Genomic DNA, 26,002 nt, shown 5'->3' with positions numbered 1-26,002 from the left:
GCAGTTGTACAGTGATTCAAGCACACATCAACGTAGGCCTACAATAAACCAAATATACAGCTGTCCTTTTACACCTCTCCCTGATCGATGATAAAATTGTGTAATAGTCCTATAGTCAGATCTTATTGCTGTGATTCATTTGTCATATTTACACATTTCTCCTCCTCCACATCATCATAATATTGTTACAATTCATTCAGCGATTAATCAATCAATTTCCTATATGTATCCCTCCCACCTTTGCAATCCTGAAAGCATTACATCCTGAGGTAAATATGTATTTGGGTATAAGGACTGTGAATGAGTGACACCACTGGACACCCAAAAATAGAACTAAGATGATTTTACCGCCATACTCACACTTTCTATCATTAGCTTGCAAATAAACAAAACAGCAAGAACAAAAGGTAATCTACATAATCATTTCATTCAATAAGCAGACAATTCATCACAATGAAGCATAAAACCAAACTGTAACAAAGGAGAACAATTTAACTAGGATATAAAATAGGCTACAGAACAAAGGATAAAATAACAGTCCCATAGAAAAGCATTTTTGTGTGACTTAGAATATTGCATTTATCTATTTATCTGCCTAATACTGATGGGACTATATTTTGGGCATTATTTGGGTATTTGAGAGATGAATGTTAATTGTCATATCAATAATGTAGAATATTAGGCTACCTGTCATTAAAAAGGTTTGAATGCTTACCTGAGACCTTCATTTTAGCTTGGCACACAACCATACCCAATTGCAATGACGTTTAAGGACAGTTGGCTAAAAATACATTTTCCTAAAGGATATATTTTGATGGCACATACTAATAAATGTGTTAGACACCAGTCACTATTAAAGCATTGTTTGAGTTCACTGGATCCTCTCAGTGAGTTGAGAAGTGAAAAGTCGTGTCCATGTGTTCATGGCAACGGGGACTCGTTGTACATATCCTCTCCTGGCTCCTCTTCAAACTTCACCTTGCCGTCAGAGGCATCCAGCTGCAACAGGACACACAGTCTCATTAGAGAAATGCACACAGTTTAGTCGAGCCACACTGATTTAGCTGAGGCAGAATTTATTCTAAACCTCCTGAAATGGTTTGAAAGAAAACATTTCCAATAGAAATGAAACTGAACCCAATATGTAGAAAATGAATAGCTACACTGTCATTCTATTGATCACAAGATGATCAACAGCTGAATGGGTATTTAGAAAATGTTCTCTGCAGATTCCATCATGTCAATACTGGTCTCATCTGTATGTGATTTAGCTAACTCTTCTGACCACTCATCAGCATGACAACAATAGTTGTCTAAAGCACATAACATAAGGTCCTGACCTGAGACCAGGCTCCTACCCATAACACATGCATGTGCCTGTGATTGTAGTTAACCACATTACAACATTTGTGTGCCACTTACACATTTCATTTCCTTGTCAGTGAAGAGTGTTCCAGTGATGGCCATGCGCAGAGGGATGGTGAGGATGAGGACGAAGGGCAGAGCCAGGGAGAAGGCACTCATCTTCACCATCCAGAGAGCTCCCAAACACACCATCTGGATCAGAGTGAACAAGTGCATCTTCATGGTAGTTACCTACAGTAAGGAGATGAGAGAAGGAGGGTTAAGACAGGGGCAACACATTGGATATATACTTATATTTACCAGGGGCGCAACTTTCACTGGGGACGGGGGGGACATGTCCCCCCCACATTCTGAAATTGCATTTTTGTCCCCCCAGATTTATAATTGGAATGTGATACAAAACGAGGCAGCAGTGTGCTTTAGGACCATGCGGACGCCTCAGAGCGGTCAGGTAGGATGTTTGGAGTGTTTATCCGACTGTATAAAAATAAAATACAAAATAATGTCCCCCCCCCCACACTTCTAAAACAAAAGTTGCACCCCTGATATTTACTATGGTGTAAAACTTGTAAGTGCAAAGGTCATTTATGATTATTCAGATAATGACATTGTGATTGCCACAGTGTGTTATTGTGTAGGAATTGTCTGGTATGTTTCATAAATGAAATAATGATATAAAATGATGAAACAGAGAGGAGGATGATTGGAGGATGGAGAGAGGCAGCATACCCTTTGTGCGTAGGCGTCAGTAGGATAGTATTTCCTGGGTACAATAAGTAGAAGTATTCTGTCCCACATCTGGATCCCACTGAGTGAGGTTATACCCATGTAGAGGAAGATTCCAAACAGAGCAGTCATTGGAATCATCTTCAGGATAGGCTCCAAGAGAATAGACACACCTGGGAATAGCAGGAACAACAATATTTCTCAGACATTTTTAGGAGATCAACAAAGGACTGTGCTGGCCTTTTGTTTAGACATCCAGTGTTCTGTCTGTTCGTCAGTAGTGACTGCGTCAGCTAAATCTCAGTAGCCTATATGGTAGCACTTACCGACCATGGCGGCCACAAGCATGCCGCTGATCCTTTGCTCCAGCACCTTCTCGATCTCAGGTTTAGGTCCCTTGCTCATGACAGTGAGGGCGTTGGCATGGGTGACAGAACGCACGGTGGCGGCACTCAGCCAGGGCACCCCAAACAGGGAGGCGATGCCTCCCATGGTGACCAGGATGAGCAGGTCCAGATGGAAACCAGAGCCCTTCACCATCTTCCTCTCTGGTTTGCTCACAATCAGCCTGGAAAGGTCAGAGGCCAAACAATGAGAGGAGGCTTAGCGGTTGGGGAGGGACTATGGACATGAAGATGATGTTACTAACGTAGTGATCTGGGACTCGAGGAAGATGAGGATGAAGACCAGCAGGGCTGGCACGCAACACGCGCCCATCATCCAGGCAGGGAAAGGCTTCTTCTCTCCCATGGGGTTGATGAACCAGCCTCTGGCGTCGGGGTTGGACACCTTAAGACCCTTGGGCACCACAAGTTTCTGCCAGGGGACACACAAAATACATATGCTGTATTTAATCTATTACTAGATATCCCTTTTTACATGAAACAGTTTGAGGATAGAGTAATATGTTATACACAGAGATCACCTTTTAGTCAAGGCAACACAAACCCATAAATCACTAACCTGAGTGTAGGCATCCTCAATGGTGATATCCACAGCGATCATGAAGAAAATGGCGATGGGAACACCGAAATCTCCAATCATCCGACGAATCTGGTGATAGGGAAAGCATATAAAGTGAAGGCTATCACACACAGAACACAGAGGGGGCTCTCCAGCCCTAAAATACCCTATCCTGATTAATCTCTCCTCAATACTGTTCAGCAGCAACATACTGAATAAGCACCAGGTTGTTAAAAGTTCGCTTTGTTCACAGACATACAGTAGTCATCACTGTTGAAAAAAGCTGCAGCTCTTACCGGTCCAGGGAGGAAGTGGCCATTTTTGAACTGACGGAGGAAGTATGCGATGAAGAAACACCCGAACATAAGACACATGGAAAGCAGGGCGGTGTTGGGGTAGGCCCTCTCAAGTACGACATCGTGCACTGTCTTGTTGCCATCATCATGTAACTCTATGTGCTCCTTCACCACCGGGTGGAAAGGGTTTTCCAGGGAGTCGTTCAAGTGCTCGTAGTTCAGAATCAGAGGGTGAGCTTTGAAGATCTGAATAACAAGAGAAGAAAAGTAGGTATGTAGATGAGTTAGCAGCGGAGGACAGGAGGGGTGTGAAGGAAAGGAGAAAGACAGGTTTTATTTTTGTATTTACAGTTTGGTATTTTATTAGGATCCCCATTAGCTGTTGCAAAAGCAGCAGCTACTCTTCCTGGGGTCCACACAAAACATGAAACATGACATAATACAGAACATTAATAGACAAGAACAGCTCAAGGACAGAACTACATACATTTTTTAAAAAGGCACACGTAACCTACATATCAATACATACACACAAACTATCTAGGTCAAATAGGGGAGAGGCATTGTGCCATGAGGTGTTGCTTTATCTGTTTTTTGAAACCTGGTTTGCTGTTTATTTGAGCAATATGAGATGGAATGGAGTTCCATGCAATAATGGCTCTATATAATACTGTACGCTTTCTTGAATTTGTTCTGGATTTGGGGACTGTAAAAAGACCCCTGGTGGCATGTCTGGTGGGGTAAGTGTGTGTGTCAGAGCTGTGTGTAAGTTGACTATGCAAACAATTTGGGATTTTCAACACATTAATGTTTCTTATAAAAAGAAGAAGTGATGCAGTCAGTTTAGGTATAAAAAAAAGTGCCTTGGATGGTGGATGGATGTAAATGTTGGGATGGATGTGAGGAGATGAGGTGGAGTGATGTGTGGTACCTTGATGAGCTTGCTGAAGGTCTCGTAGATGAAGATGAGGGAGATGAGGATCGAGAAGATCTCCTGGGTGAAGCGGGAGATGAATTTGACCAGGAAGCTGCCCTCCACGGCCACGATGACCACCACGATGATCACCAGCCACAAGCCTACCCAGATACGGCCCACAATGTACTCAATCTCCTGGGACTTGCAAAACTAGACAATGGGATTGATAAAAATAAGTTGCTTATGTTAACGATGTACTTGCATTGTAACTTTTAAATTCACAGTTATCATAATAGCCTAAAATGACTGACATCCTGATGACATAAAGCAGTGATGGCTCAGCATACTGTCATCAGGGGTCAGAGCTAGGGCTCATTGAGCTGTCATGTGAAAGTTCTATGGTACATACCGCAAAGAAGGCCTCCTCAAACACCAGCAGTGGTCCAGAGAAGCCGATGACCAGTGTAGGCTGGGCTGCCAAGAAGGCGAAGATGATGCCCTGGACGCAGGTGGAGATCATCAGCTCAGACACGCCCATCATGTGCTCCGTCTTATCGGCTGGAGGCAGAGGTCAGGGGGATGAAGGTCATGATTTTAACCACTATTATGTAGGCCTACATACAAATCCTACATAGAGTCAGTCAGTGCTCCTGTCCTCTATGATACTAGGTGGGTCCCTCCTTCAGACATGAACTCACCCAGCAGGCCTCCGAAGGTGATGGCAGGGGACAGGGCAGCGAAGTAGATGAAGATGACAGCAGCCAGGACCTGGGGGTCGAGGGCGTCTGTGAAGTCACTGATGTAATGGCGGTACCGCCGCTTCATGTCCTTTATCATCCCGCCGAAGGGGATGCCTGTCCGGGCCAGCGGGTCTTCTCTGGGCTCCTCATCGGCCTCATCAGCTGGATAAAACAAAACAAATAATGACTCAAAATGAGCACAGACAGAGCAAGTGTTTTGGACGGGTTTAAACTAGAATCTCCAGAATCTCTGCATTTTCAAAACATCAATCCATTTTATTTGAAAAATCATATTAGAAGGAAATGTAGGCCAAACGTAAACAATCCCTAATTTGGAAATTGAATTAACAAGTTATATGTAGATTTAGATTAGTTGTAACTACAAGGTTAGTCTGTGTGACTGACCTTTGGCCCCGCCACCAAACATGATTCGGGTGTCAGAGGGGCGGAGTCTGTCCTTCAGCATCTTCTTCTGGAAGTTGATGATTGGCTCGAGCATGCCCTCGTCCTGGATCTCAGTGGGCGGGATGACGATGCTGCAGTCCATGAAATCAGCGATGGCATTGGTCAACTCCTTGTTAGTCTGGGCTAGGTAAGCCTCCAGACTAAAGACCTGAAGGACCGGAGACGTGGGGAGAGCAGGGTTAGCTATTGTAAAACACTGAAAAGATTAATCTAGATACTATCTCCTCATTCTTCCCTCTCCTATCTTCCCATTCCTTCCCTCACCCCTTGCGCTCCCTGGCCTTAATAAGTCTCATTCCTCTTTCCACTCCTATTTTCTCACCCAGTCAGCCATAAGGGCAGCCATGGCACGGCCACTCTCATGGTAGTCCACTCCTGCCTGGCTAGGGCCCACCAGCACAAAGATGAAGCGCACCGGCACAGGGGCCTCCAGGGCCCCCTCTATCACCACAGAGTCCCCCAGCCTGACGAAGGCCACGGCAGGCTTCTCCAGGGAGTCCATCACCCCTGGAACACACATAGAGCTTAGATTACGTGGTCCTCTGTAGCTCAATTGGTAGAGCACGGCGCTTGTAACGCCAGGGTAGTGGGTTTGATCCCCGGGACCACCCATATGTAAAAATGTATGCGCACATGACTGTAAGTCGCTTTGGATAAAAGCGTCTGCTAAATGGCATATTATTATTATTATTATTATTACGAGGTCCCCTGTAGCTCAGTTGGTAGAGCACGGCGCTTGCAACGCCAGGGTTGTGGGTTCGTTTCCCACGGGGGGCCAGTATGAAAAATGTATGCACTAACTGTAAGTCGCTCTCAATAAGAGCGTCTGCTAAATGATGTAAATTACAGAGTCTCCATACTTTTTAGAATAAATGGTTGAATAGGCAAATCAGACAGAGTTTCCAGTTGGTGGTGAGTTGTATTTCACTTTTCACACACAGCCTACCTGAGAGGACAATGGAGGCTTCCACACTATCAGTTGTATCTCTCTGAAAAGCGAAGGGTGGAAGGTCAGTTAGTGAGATATTGGGAGAGAGAGAAAGATAGATTTATCAAAGAAAGAGGGTGAGAGGTTGAATAAAGTCATGAAGTGCTGGAGTGATATTGAGATTTAGCGGTGGGATATAGCTCCTAAGCCTAGTGTTACCTGCTTGGTGACAGAGAAGGTCTGCATCTCGATGTCTCCTCCCACAGGTTGAGCCCCAGCTCCCTCAGACTGACTGCGTCTCTGCAGTAGAGCCCTCAGCAGGCCATCTCTATCAGTGGCACGGATCTCACCCTTGTTCTGCAATTCATCCACCACCTTCTCAGCCACAGCAGACAGACTGCTGGCCTGCAGGTCCAGAATGACCGCACCTGAACACACACAGACATAGTTTTGGGATAGGTCAAACATGGCCTGTTGCTGCCTGCCACCTAGTGTTGGAAATACAGATTCATATGGTGGCTTTGAGAAAAGATTCATTTGATAATAACCTCATGAAATTATCCAGATTATGTCCAGAAATTATTACAGATTGAGTGATAATTTGGCCCAGATAGTCACCTGTGCTCATGATCTTGCGAAGCTGGATCAGACTCTTGAAGGTAAGGTAGGAGACGTGGGAGGGGCCCCACTTGCCCGTTGCTGGGTTCAAATTCTCCTCATAGCCCACCCAGCGGCCTGTCTCCTGCCAGCTGCTGCCCATGAGCTCGTTCAGCTCCACATAGGCCTGAGACACACACAATGTCATGATCAGGTTCAAAATGCCAACTGCCTTTTCAATATACCAGGTATCCATTGATTTGAAGCTATACCCCAAATGGAGCTTACCTGAGCATCCCCTCTGGTGTTGGCGTTGGTGTTCAGGTTCAGATAGGCTGAAATACAGAGAGGGAGTGTTCAGTCCTAGCACTCCATTGGAGGTGTACTTGTGTAGGAGAGACATACAGAGGGGTGTAGAGAGAATGTGTTGATGGGCGTTTAGTGCTCACCCTCTGGGTCGGTGTGAATGACGATGCTCTGGATTGCCTGGTCGCTGTCCTCTTCCTGCCTGCTCTGCTCCAGGTCATAGTTGCCACTGTGGCCCGGTGGGGTCCTGGGGAGGGAGGGGGAGGGGGGAGAACCAGGTTAGTGAGGGGGCACAGGACGCAGGTGTGCTGCTCCTCACCAGATCTTACAGACAACAGGCTAGGTTGTGCTCCTTTCTTTTATGAAATGGCGCAAGTCAGCCCCCTTGACAGAGAGAAGGATTTGCAATTTTTTGAAAAATAAATTTTAAAAAACGTCCATCCATGCACCTGCAGCTCCTGATGTTTTGTGTTCTGGCCAAAAGGGGCAGCAAAAGCCTGTAGTTTATATTCTGTATCGTCAGAACCATTCGCTGGTTGTGTTACCAGAGATTGGTGACTTCAGTGAGAGACTTGGGCAAGCTCTGCATTATCGGTCCTGCCTTCTCAGATAAGGATGTCATGCTGGCTTAGGCCAGTGGGGGGTGGAGTTGTATAATAACTTACAGTAGGCCTACTTCTGATCACTCTCACTGACAATCTTTAGACAACCAGTTGATGTATATGTTGACAATATGATGTTATAGACACTTTCACCCATTCATTTAATTCCTTATAATATGGTTCAGGTTGGACTTCTTGTATGAGGAAATGCAAATTAGACAAACAAATACAACTTTTAAGAGGGGGAAGCACACACGGTCTGATCGGAGATGGGAAGGCAGAGTCACTCTCCTCCTCATAGGACATGACATCCTGGATGGAATCAGAGAGAGAGAGGGGGGGGGGGGGGGTCAATGTAAAATATGTAAATAAAATGTAACAAATACTTTGAATTGACAATTCATATTTCCCCATCCCATCTACTGCATTATTGCAATAAAAATGTGTTTTGTCCACCTCTCCAAAAGACAGATCGTTCTCCATTGTAGTGTGTCAGTGCTTGCTTCGTCTGTCCTTTCAGCAACGTTTGTGCATACCCTGCAATGTGAATGCACATTGACATAAATGAACAAACACAAACACACTAGAATTAGACACATGAAATACAGACATGCATTTAACCTTTATTTTACCATTGAGATGAACAATCTCTTACAAGACAGACCTGGCCAAAAAAGCAAAACACTACAGTTTAAAAACATATATTTACACATTGAGCAGCAAGATGGTTTTGGGGAATTGTGGTGCAATGAAGGGTCAAAACATTGACAGGCCCTCACTTCATTTTCCATCATAGTGTTTACCCTAGCTTTAAACACATGTAAAGGGAGGAGCTCCTGTAATTTCCAGGACTTCTTGAAGCTCATTCCAAATGGAAGGGGCAGAGAACTGGAACCTTTTTCCCCTAGCTCTGTATGGGCCTTCGGCACAGTCAACCATCCACAGTCATGTGAGCGCAGGTAATAGTTGTCATTTGTCTGCTGGACAATGTAGGTACACAGGTGAAAAGGAGCTGTCTCAGTATGGCCTTGTAAATAAAAACTTACCAATGATTTAGTCTCCGAAGAGCTAAGGAATGCCAGCCCACTCTCATATAGAGGGGGGATATTAGGGGATTCCCTCTAATGTCACAATCAATGGTTCAACAGTGACATCGAATAAGACCTTGCTCTAGTCTAGACCTCTCAGCTCTATTTTGACCATTTTAGGGGTTGGGGGAGGGGCTTATGGCCCTGGCCCTGAAGAATAATACTGGGAATGCTTGAGACTCAACTACCCCTGCATCAGTTCTATAACTGGGGCAATCTGGGGTAAACTCTAACTGGGGTAATCTGGGGTAAACTCTATCTGGGGTAATCTGGGGTAAACTCTAAATGGACTGTTTTTGTCATGTTTTCATGGGCTCCTCATACACACAGTGAAGCCAAATTGGTCACAATGTGTGACAAGCCCAACCAACAGAGCATATGAACCTCTACACAAGTAAACCTTATAAGCACACTTATGACACATTTTGAGGCCCATTTAATCAAGATACCGCCAGCTCGTGTCACAGCCGCTATGAGTCGTGCTCCTATCCATGAGTCAGCCGTTGAGACAGTGTGGCCCATGCAGTGGTTTGAGTGGGAGACTCACAGAGTCTTATCTCTGGGTTACGCCCTCCTCAGGCCAGACAGACACCCTAGTGCTCTAGTCATCCATTACAGTCATTTACAATATTACAACTCATACTGTAAAAACTATTTTGTACAGTAACACGTCATTTAACAGATCTACTCTACTCCAAATACAGTAAAGAAAAAAAGAGGCTGTTGGTAACTCGTGGTACAATGACAGACATTAAAAGCTTGAAGTGTACAGTAAGAACTAGAATATTTTAATGTGTATTAACTTAACATTGTGTCTTCATATATCTGGTTACACAATGAATATGTAGTGCTCCAAATACACATAAAAGAATGTTGATTATAAATACTATGCAACTGTATATAACATTGGAACAACAGAGGCTGCTGGACAGATAAGAAGACACTGTTCACTACCACCATAATCTCTCAAACCTTGTGACCCTGAGCTTTTTTAACCTCCGTCGACCACTAAATTGAGGTGAGCGGGAAAACAAAAAAAAGTCAACATTCTTCACATATACCATCACTAATTAAACTGATGAAGAGAAGCGTGATGTTAGTTGTTGTTTGAAACATCATGGGCCACAACCAAACACTACAGACCTTCAATTGTACTATACAACTCACACATAATGCTCGTTAGATTTGACAGTATTTTTTGTACCAATTACAAACTAGAAAAAAAACACCTGGGTCATTGTACGGTTAGTTAGCAACAGACTAATTGCAAGACTTGGGTTGTAGAAAGAAAAACTAAAAAAAAAGGATTTATCCTATTTGTAACTTGCAGCTATGTCATTCCAAAAATTAATTCTCACTGACAGGCTTGTATGATACACTTTTAGTATAAACCTCAGATACATCTGAGTTAATGGAAAGTTAGATAAAGTTGTCTGTAGCATATTCCATTCAAATCCCTACCTTTTCTCACCTGTACCCCACTCAACACCACTGACCCCCAAGCCCCCTCAATGACAGACCCCAGTAATGGACCCCTGGCCTGGGAGGCCACACCCTTACCTGCACCAAGGTGATCCAGCCTGGTCTGTGGCAGTAGAAATAGGTTGATCGCCACGATGCGAACGTAAACGTACCCAATGATAGAGTGACCTGGGGCTGATGGAGAGACACAGAGAGAGAAAGAGAGAAAATGGAGGGAACACCCATTTGAAAGTATGTTGGCCCAAGAAACGCTGTACTACGTTCAGCACCAAAGGGGATAGAGAGATAAGGCCTGTGTGACAGACAAACAGCCCTATCGATGTGGCCCACCTTGGGCCAGGGATATCCCAACCCTCCTCTCTCCCCTCCGCCCTCTCTGTTTGGAATGGGGCCAAGTCAGGACATAGGGTGCCAGAGAGACCAAACCTGTATGGGCCAACAGGGCCAGCTTCACCCTGCATGGAGGGGAAAGGGGGTATGAAGGGGGGCACTCTATCAGGACGTGAGCATCTTGACTTCTGACGTCATCTTGTTTACGTACTAGGGATTCCCTTCTATGAAGGGAGGGATTCCCCCTCATGATGACCTTGAGAGGGTTTTATTATTAAATTAAACTTTTTTCCATTAAGCGCTGCCAAATTTATAAGCAGGCCTCGGTCACACTTTATTTGGATAGTCCGGATTTTCCATCAGTAGATGCTCTACAGATGGTCATACTATCAACAATCTGTTAATAAGCAACTCCTTGCTAAGGTTACGGTTAGGGTTAGGTTTAGAATAAGGGTTAGAGTAAGGTTTAAGGTTAGGGCTAGGGTTAGAGTTAAGTTTAGGGTTAGGATAAGGATAAGGGTTAAGGTTAGGGTTAGAGCTAGGGTTAGTAGATACTTAGTTGAAATGTTACTAATAATCTGTAGATAGTCTGTAGAGCATCTACAAATGGACTATCCAAATAAAGTGTTACCCAGGCCCCCACTGAACATTACATACTGTAACTCCCCATCCCCTTGTGGCTTAAAGTTCAGACCATCAGATCAACCTTGATCCATTTAGGGCCTTGATTGGGTCTTGGTTCTCAAACACTAGAAACTCATGACAGCAACATACGTAGAAACAAGTAAATATATCTTATGTATCCAAATATAGAGAGGACCTGATGGTGGGGGTCTGTGGGTGACCTGTGCCATACCTATGTGAGACAGGAGAGGGACATCCATCCTGGATTTTAATGAGATGAACAGAGATTTAACTATATTTCCATTTGCTCTGATTCTACAAAACACACAACATACTGTATCTGTATTTTTATCTGATAACCTGTATGAACGATCTCTCCAGCTTTGCTTAACAAACTTCTCTATTTCGTGCACCTCCTGTAAGGGAAATAACAAAATGTTTATACTACTGTAAATGCCAGTCCTTGTAATTGAAAAACCGTATAGCCCGGTATGAAATGCATTTTTATTAACTGGCTCAATGCTTGTTGGATCTTTATTTTTTTTGGTGAGGTAACCTAGTGGAAATCAATAACATCCCCTGTTACCACTCAACAACTGTTGTTACTTTAAACGTAAATGTTATTGATGCACCACCACCATTCTTGCCAGTAGTCAATTAAAGCTGAATCAATCTGTGAAAAGCATTAATTGGGCAATTAGAAATATGACAGTATGTTCATCCATTCTCATGACAGAGGGGTTACTAGATAAGCAGTGGACCACGCCCATGTGGATCAGGGGTAGATCAGGGGTATTCAACTCTTACCCTACTAGGTCCAGAGCCTGATGGTTTTCTGTTCTACCTGATAATTAATTGCACCCACCTGTTGTCCCAGGTCTAAATTGGTCCCTGATTAGAGGGGAACAATGACAAAACGCAGTGGAACTGGCTTCGAGGTACAGAATTGAATTTCAGGGCTCTAGATGTTCACTGCACTTGGGCTTTTGCGTTCACAATTTTTCCCCATTTACTATAGCACCTATGCTATTTCCGATTCAATTTATGGCACCTGTCTTGGAGCTAAATGGTATTGTAATGTACTCATTGTGAACATGTGATCTGATCAGCCTTTTATGTTATGTATATGTAAATTAAATGTAATAAGCAGGAGCTGAAGCATTCTGGGAGTGATAAGCGTGTCTTGTTGAGGGAGTATCAAAGGTATTGAATTACTGAGAAAACAATAAATAATCTGACAAATCAAAAGGGGAGAAGCCTGACAGAGAGAGAGAGAGAGAGAGAGAGAGAGAGAGAGAGAGAGAGAGAGAGAGAGAGAGAGAGAGAGAGAGAGAGAGAGAGATATGGACGGACAGGGATAGAGAAAATAGCGATTCTGCTGTGGCACAGGCCGGTTATCATTAATAGTGGAGTTGGAGGGCTATCTGCTGTGTCCATATGCCTCTGTACTGTACCTCTTTAGCATTATCGTATGTAATATGCAGAACTTAGATGAGGACTTCATTCTCTTGGGGTTGTTTGTCTTAGGAGTCATGGTGTCCTGGGTTCCATCCCTGCAAGGAACTATGTATTCCCGGCAATTAGCTACAATATTGAAAGACTAATGAGGCTGTTGGTTGCATCCTTCTTGTGACATACAGTCCCTTACCAGCTTTATAACTGATCCAAACCGATGCAGGAGGGGATCTCCTCTAACAAATCATATTACAAACCAATAACAGCATAAACATTCATTCTTCACAGAGATAAGAATTTAATGTTGACTGGTATGGAGGGGTCTCTTGCAAAAATTATCATGGCAACCCCATTTATGAATTACACAATGCTAATGTTGAATGCTTCAATTCATCAAGTTCTGATGGGGGAATTGTGTGGCACAAAATAGGTGGCAGAGACGGTGACAGTACTATGGAGCTCATAGACTCAGACGATAGGCTCTATCAGCCCTAGAGCAAGCAGGCTGACATGAATTATCACTCCTTACCAGAGCCTGTACCCTGGACCCACCTAGCCAGTGTCAGCCACTTACCACCCAAGGAGCAGAAACTCATAAAGGGCTAAAGTGCAAAACCATCAACCAAGCAAAAGGAATTCAACAGACAGTCCACTACGCAGAACATACTGTAGAAGTCAGATAAACATGTGAAAACTAATTCAGCAAATATCACTTTACAGAATAGGACTTTTTAATGCTGAATTGAGTATGGCAAGTCATAGAAAATTGTAGGCAGAGGATGTTCCATGTGTCACCCTCTAGTGTACAAATGTGCCTGAGTGAAAATAAGTGTTGTCTATATGGGTTGCAGTCTCCTCCTTCCTCCTGTGTTGCCAGTAAAGCCTGAGTTCTGAACATGACAACAATTAGGAAGAAAACAAAAGCAACAAACAATGTCATTTTATTTTATTTAGAGATTGAAGTCCTCCCAGTTGGTATCACACATTGTCATCAGCAATCATTAACAGTATTCAGCAATGATAATTAAAATGTGAAGAACATGGGCTGATGTCTCGTTAGTGTATCAGACAGACCAGTGGGTGGTGGCCTTCATAACCATAACTATCAATTCATCTACTCAACTGACCAGTTCTACTTAACATAAAGTTAATCTCAAAGCATGAGTTGCAATATAGGAGGTCAATACACAATAACACAATGAGAGACAGGCTTTAGCAGCTCATATTAATTGTTTGTCTGGCTGATGATGGTGCTGTAAACAGATAGGCATAGAAATCCCACCCAACCAGTCTCCCCCATCTCCTCTCTTTCTCTGATCCCATAACATAGGAGCTGCCAGGACTGGGGTCATCATACTATAACCTTTCAGCTTTGGGCTACAGTAATCATATAAAGTCCTGGAACACTACAATGGGAGCAGAGAGAGAGGGAAGAGAGAAGGAACAACCAAAAAGGTCTCTAGATAGAAAAGAGTCTCTGCTGTGTGGGTGGTGACAGACAGCAGCATTGGTCTGAGTGATCACGGTTAGACGATGGTGGGAATTGAGATCTACAGGATGGCACAAGGTGGGCGATTTCTGGTCCACTTCTCCACTTGCTTGCCATCATAGGTGTTCTGGAGAGCGTCCCTGACCTGAAGGGGCATACACATTGTTGAGACCATTTGCGTCAATTTCACAACATTTGTGTCAATTTCAGTGAACAAACTGGCTGAAGTTGACCGTTCTGCAACTTCAGAGGAGAACGCTTCCGGTACTCACATCCTTTTCCATGGGGAAGCCACCTGTTTCCAGCTTGGAGAAGACCAGCTCCCCGTTGATCTCCAACTCAAAGCTGCCTGTAGAAACAACAGCATCACACTTATCTTCAAAACAATATGTAGGTTCAACCTTGACAGACACATACACAAAACAGGTGTGAAAACTGGCATTTTACCAAAAGAATAGGTAAATATTACAACATTTGCACAATACATTTCACTGTAGCCACTGTGCTTCTGCATCTGCATTCCTTGCTCTTTGGGGTTTTAGGCTGGGTATCTGTATAGCACTTTGTGACAGCTGCTGATGTAAAAAGGGCTTTATAAAATAAATGTGATTGATTGGGTATCCAGCTGACCTTTTCGTCCTACAAAGCCTGACACCTCCGCCTCAGGAAACCCCACAGCGACAGCCTGCTGAAGTTTATTGTAGCGGGGCTCGTACCCTCATTGGCCACTAAAACAGTGATAAGAAAACCAAAACAGTGATGAATAATTAAAACAGCATAAAATATCAACATACAGACTCAATCTGAGTGTTAAAAGGTATGGCAGTTGCCATATTTCCATATAATTTCCATGATTTCCATAGTTTCCGGCCTCCGTAAACAAACGCATCCTCCCAAATTTAAATTAATATAAACCTACCAGTATTCCACTCTGATCTGCACCACACCCATGGCTTTTGACTCAGATTCTTCTTCTCACTCCTTTCTTCTTGAATGTGCTTCGCTGATGTAAAGGTGTTTTGCCTGGCTGACTGAGGTGGGAGGAGTAAGAAACCTCAATATGAAAACACAATAGGAGCAATCGTAACCTGCCTCCTTAGTCATGAGTAAGTCTAAAAAGTGTATATTGGAATACAGGTTTACTGTCCCAGGTAGGGTTGGGACAGTGATCAACTGAAACAGACAAGTTACTAGATGATAGTTAACTGTTTTTTCAGGTAAAACAAACAATGAAACATTGCAAAAACAAAAACCATTGACAATCAAGTCTCCAAAGGCTCATCATCCTGAGTTATTTCAAGTTTCTATCCTGTTCTTCAGTAATGGATAAGTTCTAGAAAAACATTGAAACATGTATTGAGACAATAATATAGCTGGGCAGGGTATTGGATTCCATGTGTGTACTGTGTCAAGACCATAACATGAAGGAACAACACCTCCACAAAATGTAATATCTGAGAGGATCTATTCCTACTCAGAGTGAGTTGGAAACATTTCAGTTAGCAGAAGTACATAACTAGCTTGATGGCAGTGGTATTTTGAACTTAACACCAGCCAATTCAGGAAGAAAAATGAAATTTAAATTGCAATTGTCTTCAAACTCTATTCAATGTGGAATTATAATTTCAGTGTACTTCCTGAATGTAATTAATTAAAATGAAATTGACCCCAACCCTGCTTAACACATTCAATACAGGAAAAAACACTCGGACACACTATACTGTAGCCAGTCAACAGGGTTTGATCAATGAAGATGCAATGTATGAAACTTACCAAGATGCTTCTTGCTCCAAAGGCTCTTCTCTTCCTGCTGCGGTTGTCATGGCTGGCTGTGTTGACATTACAGCGTGGGTGTAGCCAACAGCACACAAACACCTGTTCCCCCCCATAGAATGATCACATGACAGTGGTATTAGATGTCTGAATGTGAGCATCAACAAGAGAGTAATTACTGAGACTTACCTGAGTAACACACCTGAGGTGCTTTGTTGCCATGGGGATGTACTGTAAGAACAGTTCAGACCTGTGAATGAGCCAATACTCTAATAATAACATGTTAGTATGTTGTTACATAGCACTTTAGATTTCAATTGTTTTTCCATTCTTATGGAGTTGAGTAGTTATTACTGAAGTGAAACAAAGAAGAAAAAACATATGTTAAGTCGTTTTGAACATGACACGTTAAGAAAGACAATACTAACATATTTATACAGTTAAATCATCCTTAATTTTATTTTGTGATAGAAGTTCTCCCAATGGGTATTATACTTGACAGCCCTGGGCAACGGGAAAAATAATATTCAGAGATGATATTCAATAAACTGTGCGCATAAACAGATGCTGATGAGGTGTCGTTAGTGATAGACAGACCAGTGAGAGATGGCCTTCAAAACAACTAAGGATTTATCTACTTGCAAGGTCAGCTCTACTAATAGTAAAGCTGATCATATATAAAAGCCACAGAGTCAATGAAAATGCATTATCTATGATTCAGTGGCAGTATACAATTGCGAATTCACAAGAGGTTTGGCTACTACGGTGTTTCTCACGTTTCGGTTAAAGAGAACAGTTCAAAACAGAAACCTAGTTCACTGTTAAAGACACTGCCTGGAATGCTCCAGGCAGATTAGCTATAAAATGGACAAAAAATAATAATATATATTACATCCAAGTTCCGATAGAGATACACTAGTTTTAAAAATAAACAAAAGTTGTAATGACAGAACTGACACACAAAAAACCTTGTAAAAAGTATAAGTTTCCACCTAGTTTAAAGTGTCTCCATTTCATAGACTTTAGAACACATCTTATTAAATCAATTGACAAACATTGCATTGACAGTGACAGGTTTAAGCAGCACGTTCATCAGCATAGTAGGGTACAGGATACAAGTTGTGAAACAGGGCTTATGACGCTTAGAGCTTTAATTATTTTCACAGAGGGCTGAAAATAATTTAGCTCCTTCCCTTCTTGAGAGGAATTAGAACAATCAGGCAGTAACTGTCTGCCAGGCAATGAGGCTTTCGGAATATAACAGGGTGTCCCCCCCAACCCGTTTGCCCCTCCATCTTACGGTCTCCTCCCTTTCTCTGATCCCATAACATAGGAGCTACCAGGACTGGGGTTATCATACTATAAACCTTTCAGCTTTGGGCTACAGTAATCATATAAGTCCTGGAACACCGCAATGAGAGCAGAGAGAGAGGGGAGAGAGAAGGTACAACAAAACCTTACGACAGGTTGTACTCTAAATCAAAGACAGCGGCTTCAGTGGTCTTAGTCCAACTCTGCTAGTGTAGTTTCAACAGAGAGTTGTGCGTCACCCTCATGCCCGGTTAGTGCAAAGGCTGAGTGAGTGATGACAGTGGCAGTGATGGGAGTGCAGCGTCCTGTCTTCAGCATGCTGCTGTCAGGAGAGGCCAGGGTTGGAGGATAGAAGGAGAGGAGATCTACAGGATGACACAAGGCGGGCGGCTCTTGGTGATCTTCTCCACTGGCTTGCCATCATGGGCTTTCTGGATAGCGTCCATGACCTGCAGGGGGATAAGACATCTTGTGTCAATGGCGCTAGTCATTGGCAGTTGACACACAGACAGTGGGTCAGACATTAAAATGCCAGCTTTGTAAGAACTTAACAACTTACGTCGTCTTCATATGGGAAGCCGCTTGTTTCAAGCTTGGAGAAGACTACTTTCCCATTGATCTCAATCTCAAAACTGCCTGCAGAAACGAAAGCATAAAATCAAGGCAAAACAATGTAGTCTTTGAGACTAAAGTAGAGACATACACTCACAAGCCAGTTTATTAGGTACCCCACCCTGTTCACGAAAATGGTTAACTCCTACAGACAGTGAGTCACGTGGCTGTGGATTGCTATATAAAGCAGGCAGACCAGCAGAGGCATTCAGTTACTGTGTGATTGAATGGGCAAAACAAGTTACCTAAGTTACTTTGAGCGTGGTATGATTGTCGGTGCCAGACACGTCAGATCCAGCATCTCAGAAAATGCCGCCCTCCTGGGCTTTTCACACACAACAGTGTCTAGGGTTTCCCGAGAATGGTGCAAAAAACACAAAAATCCAGTTAGCGGCAGTCTTGTGGGCTAAAACAGCTAATTGATGAGAGATCAAAGGAGAATGGCAAGAATCGTGCAAGTTAACAGGCAGGCCACAAACAGACAAATAACGGCACAGCACAACAGTGGTGTGCAGAACAGCATTTTAGAACGCACATCTCATTGATCCTTGTCACGGATGGGCTATTGCAGCAGACAACCACACCGGGTTCCGCTCCTATCAGCTAAACACAAGAAGAAACGGCTCCAGTGGGCACGCGATCTCCAACACTGGACAATTGAGTAGTGAAAAAACGTTGCCTGGTCCAACAAATCCCGGTTCCTGATGGTAGAGATTTGGCGTAAGCAGCATGAATCAATGGACCAATCCTTCCTGGTGTCAACGGTACAGGCTGGTGGCGGTGGTGTACCACGGTCCAATCTGCAGCAACTGCATGATGCCATCAGTGTAGACCAACATCCCTATGGAATGTTTCCGACTTGAATAATTAATTCCCCGAAGAATTCAGGCTGTTCTGGAGGCAAAGGGGGGGGGGGGTCCAACCCAGTACTAGATGTATACCTAATAAACTGTCCAGTGAGTATATCGCTACACAGAGGAGAGAATATGTAGCTATGTCAAAATACTTCACATTAGTACTGTGTCCTTCCCAACACTGTACGTACCTGCATTGTCTGTAGTAGGCTATGTCGAAAGGACCAACTTACCTTGCCTTCCTACGAAGCCTGACACCTCCGCTTCAGTGAACTCCGCGGTTACAACCCGCGCGAGCTCCTGATAGCGGGGCTCGTACCCTCATCCACCGCTAAAGACAACGACAAAACAAAAACATGACTTAGTGATCAATAATTAACCCTAAAGTGGTTGGGGGGAAATGTCCAACAATGTTTAAGGTAAACATTCACCAACTAACGTTAGCTAGCATAAAACACAGCCCGTTTCATAATCAATGTGTGGGTACTATCTGTGCTATGAAGGTGGCTAGTTCGAACTGCTAGCTAGCTAGCTAGCTAAAACGCATGGGAGCTGCTTAGAAAAAAGGCGAATAATCCAATAAATGGAAAATAAACATACCAGTATTCGACTTTGACTTGCACACCCATGGCTGTTGAAGAAGCTAGCTAGCTAGCTTGCTAGTTCCTTCTTCTCGATACGCTGATTCTGGTTTGACCTAGAGACACAATTGTGTAACACAGATGCTAAAAAGGCTAACTAGCTAGCTAAAGCGTATGAGCAGAGAAATGCTTTCGATTGGTGTAAAAAGAGGTGGGAGGAGCGAGAAAAAGCAGGAAGAAAATACTAGCAGGGACCTGTTCCAATACTTTTGAAATGCATCCATCCTTTCCCTTTCTTCTTCCCTTCTATGGGATTATTGATCCGTTTGAATGGCAAATACTATAGACATATAGGTGAGGTTTGGGGCGTTATTGATCACACTACAATGAACAATCCAACTTTGTAGCAAAAAAACGATTGCAGTAGTAGTATTTTAAAACAATGGACAATTGTCTGTCCACCGCATAGTTTGCCATTTTGTTTATAGGAATGCAGTCAAAATTAATGTTTGGTATGCAAGATTGCATGAATTTAAGTTTAATAATTTACTTACCTGAATCAAACTGCACCCATTCATTAAGAAATGCTTAACAACATGATTTATATACTGCCTCTCAGTCATTGGCAAGTCGACATAGGATAATAACTGTACAGATGTACTGCATCAATGACAAAGGTGGGCTGGGCAGATGACAAACTCAGACGGATGAGTTATGTCATAAAGTTGGGTCAATAAAGACCAGCCTAACTATTTTTCTTCCTTATCTTTTACTATTGCAAGGCATGCTGACCCAGAGGTGTGGCTTGTCGCTGTCTCTTTAACTGCAATAAATGGCTGGCTCCTTACTTATGCTGCATTCATAACCAAGTGGGAAGGTAGTATTTACCACATATAGGACTGGTACAAATCCAGTTGAATCAAATCAAATCAAATGTTATTTGTCACATACACGTGTTTAGCAGATGTTATAGTGGGTGTAGCGAAATGCTTGTGCTTCTAGCTCCGACAGTGCAGTAATATCTAACAAGTAATATCTAACAATTTCACAACATAAACCCAATACACACAAAACTAGTAAGGAATGGAATATAAGAATATATACATATATGGACAAAGCGGCATGGACTAACATACAGTAGAATATTATAGAGTAGAATGCAGTATATACATATGCGATGAGTAGTACAAAATATGTAAACATTATTAAAGTGACTAGTGTTCCATTTCTTAAAGTGGCCAATGATTTCAACAGGCAGCAACAGCCTCTAATGTGCTAGTGATGGCTATTTAGCAGTCTGATGGCCTTGAGATAGAAGCTGTTTTTCATTCTCTCGGTCCCAGCTTTGATGCACCTGTACTGACCTCGCCTTCTGGATGATAGCGAGGTGAACAGGCAGTGGCTCGGGTGGTTGATGTCCTTGATGATATTTTTGGCCTTCCTGTGACATTGGGTGCTGTATGTGTCTTGGAGGGAGGGTAGTTTGACCCTGGTAATGCGTTCGGCAGACCGCACCACCCTCTGGAGAGCCCTGCAGTTGCGGGCGGTGCAGTTGCCGTACCAGGCGGTGATACACCCCGAAAGGATGCTCACAATTGTGCATCTGTAAAAGTTTGTGAGGGTTTTAGGTGCCAAGCCGAATTTCTTCAGCCTCCTGTTGCGCCTTCTTCACCACACTGTGGAGGTATGTCACAAGGTGGACCATTTCAGTTTGTCAGTGATGTGTACATCAAGGAACTTGAAGCTTTCCACCTTCTCCAAATCAAATAAAATTGTATTTGCCACATGCGCTGAATACAACAGGTGTGGACCTTACAGTGAAATGCTTACTTACAAGCCCTTAACCAACAATGCAGTTTTAAGAAAATAAATAAAGTGTTCAATAAAAAATAGATAAGTAAAAAATAAAAATAGCAAATTATTAAAGAGCAGCAGTAAAATAAAATAACAGTAGGGAGGCTATATACAGGGGGCACCGGTACAGAGTCAAAGTGCGGGGGCACCGGTTAGTCGAGGTAATTGAGGTAATATGTACATGTGAGTAGAGTTAAAGTGACTATGCATAGATAATAAACAGAGTAGCAGCAGCGTAAAGGAGGGGGTGGGGTTGGGTAGGGGGGACAATGCAAATAGTCCAGGTAGCCATGATTAGCTGTTCAGGAGTCTTATGGCTTGGTGGTAGAAGCTGTTAAGAAGCCTTTTGGACCTAGACTTGGCGCTCCGGTACCGCTTGCCGTGCGGTAGCAGAGAGAACAGTCTATGACTAGGGTGGCTGGAGGCTGACAATTTTTGGGGCATTCCTCTGACACCGCCTGGTATAGAGGTCCTGGATGGCAGGAAGCTTGGCCCCAGTGATGTACTGGGCCGTACGCACTACCCTCTGTAGTGCCTTGCGGTCGGAGGCCGAGCAGTTGCCATACCAGGCGGTGATGCAACGGTCAGGATGCTCTCGACAGTGCAGCTGTATAACTTTTTATGAATCTGAGGACCCATGCCAAATCCTTTCAGTCTCCTGAGAGGGAATAGGCTTTGTCGTGCCCTCTTCACGACTGTCTTAGTATGTTTGGACCATGATAGTTTGTTGGTGATGTGGACACCAAGGAACTTGAAGCTCTCAACCTGTTCAACTACAGCCCCGTCGATGAGAATAGGGGTGTGCTCTGTCCTCTTTTTTTCCCTGTAGTCCACAATCATCGCCTTTGTCTTGATCACGTTGAGGGAGAGGTTGTTATCCTGGCACCACACGGCCAGGTCTCTGACCTCCTCCCTATAGGCTGTCTCATCGTTGTCGGTGATCAGGCCTACCACTGTTGTGTCGTCGGCAAACTTAATGATGGTGTTGGAGTCATGCCTGGCCATGCAGTCATGAGTGAACAGAGAGTACAGGAGGGGACTGAGCACGTACCCCTGAGGGGCCCCCGTGTTGAGGATCAGCGTGGCAGATGTGTTGTTACCTACCCTTACCACCTGGGGGCGGCCCATCAGGAAGTCCAGGATCCAGTTGCAGAGGGAGGTGTTTAGTTCCAGGGTCCTTAGCTTAGTGATGAGCTTTAAGGGCCCTCCAACTGGTAATTACTAGTGGGAAGCTTGTCTGTCATCCCTGAGCTTCGACTTCTCCCACATGCTGAACTCTGACCTCACCAATTAAGGAAATTACCTTGATACCAGCATTTTCGGCAGTATTTTATTTTACCTTTATTTTATCAGTGAGACTTTTACAGATTAGCCCTGAATTACATAAATTACAGAAAATACACACATCAAAATATAAATACAAAATGCAAGCAGAAAGAAAGAAAAACACGGTCATAAAAAACAAACACATTCATCAGTAATAAGGTCCTCCATCAGCTTTCTGAATTGGCCTAGAGGCACCAGAACATAAAATGTAAGAACATTTTGAAGATTGTTCCACAAATATGGTGCAAGAAGCTGATTTACCTAACTCAGTAGAGACCAAAGGAATTTCCAGAGTTAGCCATCCCTGAGACCGGGTGTGATAGCTCTTATGTCTAAAGTTTAGTTATGATGTTAGGTACAGTGGGAATTTTTGTAAAAGGGCTTTGTAAATGAAAACATAGCAATATATCAACCTACGTGACATCAAAGAGGGCCAACCAACTTTCTGGTAGAGAATGCAGTGATGAGTACTAAAATTGTCACCTGTAATAAAGCGCAGTGCGCTATGATAAACTGCATCTAACAGCTTTAATGAAGTGGCAGCTGCGTTCATATAGATGATGTTGCCATAGTCTAGGACCGATAGGAATGTCTACTGAATAATATGCTTTCTACTAAACCCATTTTTATTCTCAGTTTATTCTCATGCATCCAACTCATATTTACAACTTCACAACTCGTAATTACCGTCTTCCCATTTGGTTATAAATGCAACATTATTATTGCTTATTACTGCCAACCTTCAGACTCATTGTCAGAGCTGGCGTAGGGGTGGTGTGGAAATCAGATGCAGGATGCAGAAGTAGTCCAAAATACTTTAATAAAGTCCACAGAAATGAACGGCTACAAACAGAGCCGGAGGCACAAGATAAATAACGCACTCAGCGTAATAAACAAAACACGCACAATAGTGCGGACACTCTACAGAAATAGAGCACAAACTTGACAAGGAAACACCTGCTGACAATGAACAACTACACACAACCACAAGACAGAAACAACGTGAACTTAAAGGACACATAATCAAGACAAAATGAGAAACAGGTGTACCAAAACAGACCAAACCAAACGAACACAGAAACAACGAACGGTGGCAGCTAGTACTCCGGGGACGAAGACCGCTGAAGCCTGCCCGAACAAGGAGAAGGAGCAGCCTCGGCAGAAACCGTGACAGTACCCCCCCCTTGACGCGCGGCTCCAGCCGTGCGCCGACCCTGGCCTCGGGGACGACCAGGAGGACGCGGAGCAGGGCGCGTGGGATGACCACGATGGAACTCAGTCAGAAGGGACGGGTCTAAGATATCTCTCCTCGGCACCCAGCACCGCTCCTCCGGACCGTACCCCTCCCACTCCACGAGATATTGGAGACCCCCCATCCGGCGTCTCGAATCCAGGATGGACCGAACTGTGTACGCCGGAGCCCCCTCGATGTCCAGCGGGGGCGGAGGAGTCTCTGCTATCTCACAGTCCTGGAGTGGACCAGCTACCACCGGCCTGAGGAGAGACACATGGAACGAGGGGTTAATATTCTTATAATCAATAGGAAGTTGTAATCTGTAACACACCTCGTTCAACCTCCTCAGGACTTTAAAAGGCCCCACAAACTGCCGACCCAGCTTCCGGCAGGGCAGGCGGAGGGGCAGGTTTCTGGTCGAGAGCCAGACTCGATCTCCCGGTGCGTACACCGGTCCCTCACTGCGGTGGAGATCGGCGCTCGCCTTGTGTCGACGGATGGCCCGCTGCAGATGTACGTGAGCAGCGTTCCATGTCTCCTCCGAGCGCCGCACCCACTCATCCACCGCAGGAGCCTCGATCTGGCTCTGATGCCAAGGTGCCAGAGCCGGCTGGTACCCTAGTACACATTGGAAAGGAGTGAGTCTGGTGGAGGAGTGGCGAAGGGAGTTCTGGGCCATCTCGGCCCAGGGAACATACCTCGCCCACTCCTCCGGCCGGCCCTGGCAATACGACCTCAGAAACCTACCCACATCCTGGTTTACCCGTTCAACCTGCCCATTGCTCTCCGGGTGGTACCCCGAGGTAAGGCTCACCGAGACCCCCAAACGCTCCATGAACGCTCTCCAGACTCGAGAGGTGAACTGGGGGCCTCGATCAGACACTATATCCTCGGGTACCCCGTAATGCCGGAAGACGTGAGTGAATAGTGCCTCAGCGGTCTGTAGGGCAGTGGGGAGACCCGGCATGGGAAGGAGACGACAGGCCTTCGAGAACCGATCCACAACGACCAGGATGGTGGTATTTCCCTGGGAGGGGGGAAGGTCAGTAACAAAATCCACCGAGAGGTGAGACCAGGGTCGTTGTGGAACGGGCAGGGGTTGTAGCTTACCCCGATGCAGGTGTCTGGGTGCCTTACACTGGGCACACACCGAGCAGGAGGAAACATAAACCCTCACATCCCTGGCTAACGTTGGCCACCAGTACTTAGTGCTAAGGCAGTGCACCATCCGGCCAATCCCTGGATGTCCAGAGGAGGGTGACGTGTGAGCCCAATATATAAGTCGATCCCGAACCTCGAGCGGAACGTACGTCCGACCCACAGGACACTGTGGAGGGCTAGGATCGGTACGCAACGCCCGCTCGATTTCGGAATCGACCTCCACACCACCGGTGCCACCAGGCAAGACGGCGGGAGTATGGGCGTGGGCTCAACGGACCTCTCCTCCGTGTCATACCGCCGGGACAGGGCATCTGCCTTACCGTTCTGGGACCCAGGGATGTACGTGATCTTAAAAACGAACCGGGCCAGAAACATGTTCCACCTAGCCTGGCGAGGGTTCAGTCTCCTAGCTGCCCGGATGTACTCCAGGTTACGGTGGTCAGTCAAAATGAGGAAAGGGTGTTGAGCCCCCTCAAGCCAATGCCTCCACACCTTTAGGGCCTGGACCACGGCTAGCAGCTCCCTGTCCCCCACGTCATAATTTCGCTCCGCCGGACTGAGCTTTTTAGAGTAAAAGGCACAGGGGCGGAGTTTCAGGGGCGTGCCAGACCGTTGCGAGAGCACGGCCCCTATACCGGCTTCTGACGCGTCTACCTCGACCTGGAATGGTAGCGCGGGATCCGGATGCGCCAGCACCGGCGCCGAGGTAAACAGGTCCTTCAGTCTCCCAAAAGCCCTATCAGCCTCAGCAGACCACTGCAAGCGCACCGGACCTCCCTTTAGAAGAGACGTTATGGGAGCTGCCACCTGTCCAAAACCCCGGATAAACCTCCTGTAGTAATTCGCAAAGCCCAAGAACCGCTGCACCTCTTTAACAGTGGTTGGAGTTTGCCAATTATGCACGGCCGACACACGGTCAACCTC

At 44.7% G+C, this 26,002-nt stretch overlaps 1 protein-coding gene, 1 long non-coding RNA gene and 1 pseudogene across 3 annotated transcripts; all 3 read right to left on the bottom strand.

The window, feature by feature from the left end:
* Positions 1-55: 55 nt before the first annotated feature.
* Positions 56-10,678, bottom strand: LOC311105436 (band 3 anion exchange protein). The gene is made up of 20 exons (XM_084147586.1): positions 10,553-10,678; positions 8,361-8,441; positions 8,161-8,216; positions 7,446-7,549; positions 7,285-7,331; positions 7,018-7,183; positions 6,619-6,827; positions 6,418-6,460; positions 5,794-5,978; positions 5,412-5,619; positions 4,965-5,168; positions 4,676-4,824; positions 4,282-4,476; positions 3,351-3,596; positions 3,055-3,144; positions 2,741-2,907; positions 2,418-2,659; positions 2,095-2,264; positions 1,423-1,596; positions 56-999 (listed from the first exon to the last, which is right to left on the bottom strand). The coding sequence occupies exons 2-20, from the start codon at positions 8,385-8,387 to the stop codon at positions 922-924; spliced, it is 2,760 nt and encodes a 919-aa protein (XP_084003712.1). The 5' UTR covers positions 8,388-8,441; positions 10,553-10,678; the 3' UTR covers positions 56-921.
* Positions 10,679-14,647: 3,969 nt separating this feature from the next.
* Positions 14,648-15,943, bottom strand: LOC311100814. Its single transcript, XR_014609858.1, has 3 exons — positions 15,292-15,943; positions 15,003-15,100; positions 14,648-14,721 (listed from the first exon to the last, which is right to left on the bottom strand). It is a non-coding gene; the product is annotated as an uncharacterized lncRNA (long non-coding RNA).
* Positions 15,944-16,567: 624 nt separating this feature from the next.
* On the bottom strand, positions 16,568-19,694 carry LOC311100806 (migration and invasion enhancer 1-like; annotated as a pseudogene). The gene is made up of 4 exons (XR_014615230.1): positions 19,523-19,694; positions 19,156-19,253; positions 18,016-18,092; positions 16,568-17,905 (listed from the first exon to the last, which is right to left on the bottom strand). The product of XR_014615230.1 is annotated as a migration and invasion enhancer 1-like (transcript).
* Positions 19,695-26,002: the final 6,308 nt, after the last annotated feature.

Source organism: Coregonus lavaretus, assembly GCF_964263955.1.
Source record: "Coregonus lavaretus genome assembly, chromosome: 2".
NCBI lineage: Eukaryota > Metazoa > Chordata > Actinopteri > Salmoniformes > Salmonidae > Coregonus > Coregonus lavaretus.
This window is presented reverse-complemented; position numbering and strand designations above follow the sequence as displayed.